General features: G+C 36.1%; 1 protein-coding gene across 1 annotated transcript; it reads left to right on the top strand.

Annotated features, from left to right (window-relative positions):
- Window positions 1-1526: 1526 nt before the first annotated feature.
- LOC113335391 (F-box/kelch-repeat protein At3g06240-like) lies at window positions 1527-2637 on the top strand (the record flags this gene model as incomplete). The annotated part of the gene is made up of 1 exon (XM_026581450.1): window positions 1527-2637. A coding segment is annotated over exon 1 (1111 nt), but the record flags the coding sequence as incomplete, so codon positions are not given.
- Between the last annotated feature and the right edge of the window lie 682 nt (window positions 2638-3319).

Here is a 3319-nt window from a genome sequence, read left to right as displayed (position 1 = left end):
AGATTCTAAGAATGATGTTCTGGAGCAAGATACCGTGAATGCTGGCACCAACTTCATGATCGATCTATAAGTCGACATTTCTTAGGCAACTACAATATATTTTGGTTATTTTTGTGCACTTTTTGTGTACACCGATGGTCCGATGGAGGCCATAAACTAAATGTGAATTTTATCTTTATATATAAATCATATCTAGCCACAATCCGAAATGAAAAGAAACTATTACAAGTTACTGGTACATTTCATACCTAAGGTGTGACCCAAGGCAAAATCTAAGGTGTGGATTGTTGCCACCTATTGGAGATCTGCATGGGGGCAAAACTTGGGTTTGTCCAGCCTTTTCTGGGTTTACTTAAGGAGAAATCTTGAAGTTTTAATGAAAAACATGGACTCCACTTTCCCCACACCAATCACAAATTCCAATACTAAGTTAGCTGATAGAGACCATTGAATTTTATTTCGAGGAAATCTTCCTCAAATGAAAAACACAACACCTTCTTTAACTGCAATAGAATAATGTGTATGTGCTTTTTGATGCAGTACAAGGGCACCCTAACATCGCAAAGATAATGAGTCAAAACACGTCATGTTGCCAGACGCTGCAGAAAAAATGGCCGAGTTCAATAAGATTTGTGGTTGTTCACCACTCTCGCCACAATGAGCAAGTCACCTCTTTGAGAACCATTGACTGAACATGGACAGCTGAGATTAAACCTCAGTGCTAGATTTTTTTGACTGGGTTGAACCCCAGAGACCCAAGATTTGTTCAGATTCCTTCGACATCTGTTTTTGCTGGTAAATGCTCTTTCTTGTCTCTAACTTACCACATTTTTTTAACGTACTCTTTGTTCCTATTTAGCTCTATGTTGTAATAATCAAAGAAACTGTTACTGCAAAAGATCATGTTCTTAGATTTTATTTGCTGTTATAATCAATGAACTAGTAGCAAATAATCATGGGTTGATTCCAATTTTGGGTTTATTTATCTTCACTGTTAGGATCCAAAGCTATAAAATCATGGGGTTTCATTTGATTTTGGGGAGGTTAGTGATAAAATTAAAATGTTTTCGAATTTGATTTCTGGGGGTTGGAATCATGGGTTGTTTAGAATAAAATCATGGGTTCATTTAATTTTGATAGTTTGATTGATACATTATGGAGCTTTGACCTCAACTAGCATGGATAAACAATTTGAATGCATCTACTAGTTTGGGCTGTTCTTAAATGTATAATTCAATTTAAGTCAAACTTGACATCTGCAAAGATTAATTGTTTTTATTTCAGCAACGAGTATCTGATTTATGTGGTTTTTTAGATTAAATGTTAAAGAACCATGGGGTTCATTTCTTCTGGATAGTTTGATTGATAAATTATGGAGTTTTGAGTCTTTTGACCTCAACTTGCATCGGATTACGGATACACAATTCGAGGCCAAACTTGACATCTGCGTATATTGTTTGTATTTCAGCAATGAGTATTTGACTTAATATGTTTTATTTATTTTCTTTTCTTTTGAAAATGCAGGAATGACGAATCTATGTCAGGATATCGTATTAAGCATCGTTTTTAGGTTGCCTGTGAAGTCGATTTTACGGTTCAGGTGTGTATCCAAAAACTGGTGCAAGTTATTGAAAGACCCTGGTTTTGTTAAAAAACACCTAAATCATGCAATTGAAATGAATAAATTCAGTTTAATGATACACCCAGAAGGTGATTTTCATAAAAACACCTACACTTTAGCTTATGATCACTCTTCATCTACATTAAGTAACTGTGTTGATATAAGTTATCCTCGTGGAGGTTACTTTTGGGGAGCTTGCAATGGCCTGATTTGTTTAACCACCACTTGTGAGAGTTATATGGTCTTCCTTTGGAATCCAGCTACTAAGGAGTTTAAGGAACTACCTGTACCAATTAGGTCAGAGGATCGATTTAGTTACACTTATCATGGATTTGGTTATGATAATAAGATTGATGATTTTAAGGTTATAAGCTTTTTGGTGTTCCAGGAGGAACCTCATTGTGAAGTTCATTTATATACATTAAAATCTAACTCATGGAGAAAGCTTGAGACTATACCTTACGACACTTATCCAGATCAACTTGATATAGCTCAAGTAAGTGTTAATGGAGCTATGCATTGGTTAGCAAAAACTGGCTCTGACACCCGCAAACTCATTGTCTCTTTTGATTTTAAGGATGACAGATTCAATATGATGCCCCTACCCAGCTTTTTAGCTGAATATGGACTTTGTGGAACAAATTTATGTTCGTTGGGAGGGTCTCTTTGCTTACATGGTTCTACCCGGTGTGATGGAATTGATGTATGGGAGATGAAGGAGTATGGAGTGACTGATTCTTGGACTAAACTATTCTCCATTAACCAAGAAACTATCTGTCGGTTCTCTGAGTTGGTTCCACTTCTATTAGTCAAGAATGGCGAGGTTTTACTAGGATATGACATTGATATTGGTTTTCATCTAGATTTGTATGACCTAAAGCGTGGAAACTCCATAAATCTCAAGGCTCATGCTAACCGGATCGAGTATGCTGCTACCACTTTTGTCTATGTGGAGAGCCTTGTAACCCTTAATTCGGGTACTTATGTTGAGCTACCAGAAATAGAAGACCCTAAAGGTATGTTTATGCACTTATTATTAACTTACGCCACTTAGTATCACTTATATTTTCCTAACTGAATGTGACCTTTAAACATGTAGCTTTCTTTGTCCCATTACCAAAAAAATCATATTTTAAAGCTGTTTTGCTTAGTTTCTAAAATTGTGCATTCTCCAATACACCAAAAAATGTTGGTTTACAAGTTAAATGATAGCACTTCATCAGTTTAGGCTCAATATGAGATATATATGCTATTCGTTTTGCTTTATTCGTATCATGTACAGTGCACATATTCTCTCAAAGTTTTCTCAACATTGCAGTATCAGGCTTGGTGTTTCTAATTAATACAATTAATCTTGATAGCTAAGGCAGAGTAGATTGTGATATTAGGGACTGTCTGAAGCGTATTTATGACATTTGTATGTGTGTTCTTTAACTTCAGTCTGTCTACTTATGGGTCTGCAGAACCGAATAGCCAATAGGGCTTGTTCAGTCCTTGAACAAATTGATATTATTAGTCTCTCAAGTACAAATCCCCCTTTCTTGTCACTCTATTTTATTAAATCCTCAACAATTATGCATTCCATGCAGCTAACGCAAGAAAAATAGATCTGGATAGCCTCACTTCAAGTGCTCATGGTGGGGGAGTAGATGGAGGAGACTCGGAAGATGATGATGACTCAGAGGAAGAAGAGGAAGA

The sequence above is a fragment of the Papaver somniferum genome, unplaced genomic scaffold (genome assembly GCF_003573695.1).
Source record: "Papaver somniferum cultivar HN1 unplaced genomic scaffold, ASM357369v1 unplaced-scaffold_1433, whole genome shotgun sequence".
NCBI classification, from domain to species: domain Eukaryota; kingdom Viridiplantae; phylum Streptophyta; class Magnoliopsida; order Ranunculales; family Papaveraceae; genus Papaver; species Papaver somniferum.
The sequence above is the reverse complement of the archived record's forward strand: the minus strand, read 5'-3'. Positions and strand labels throughout refer to the sequence as shown.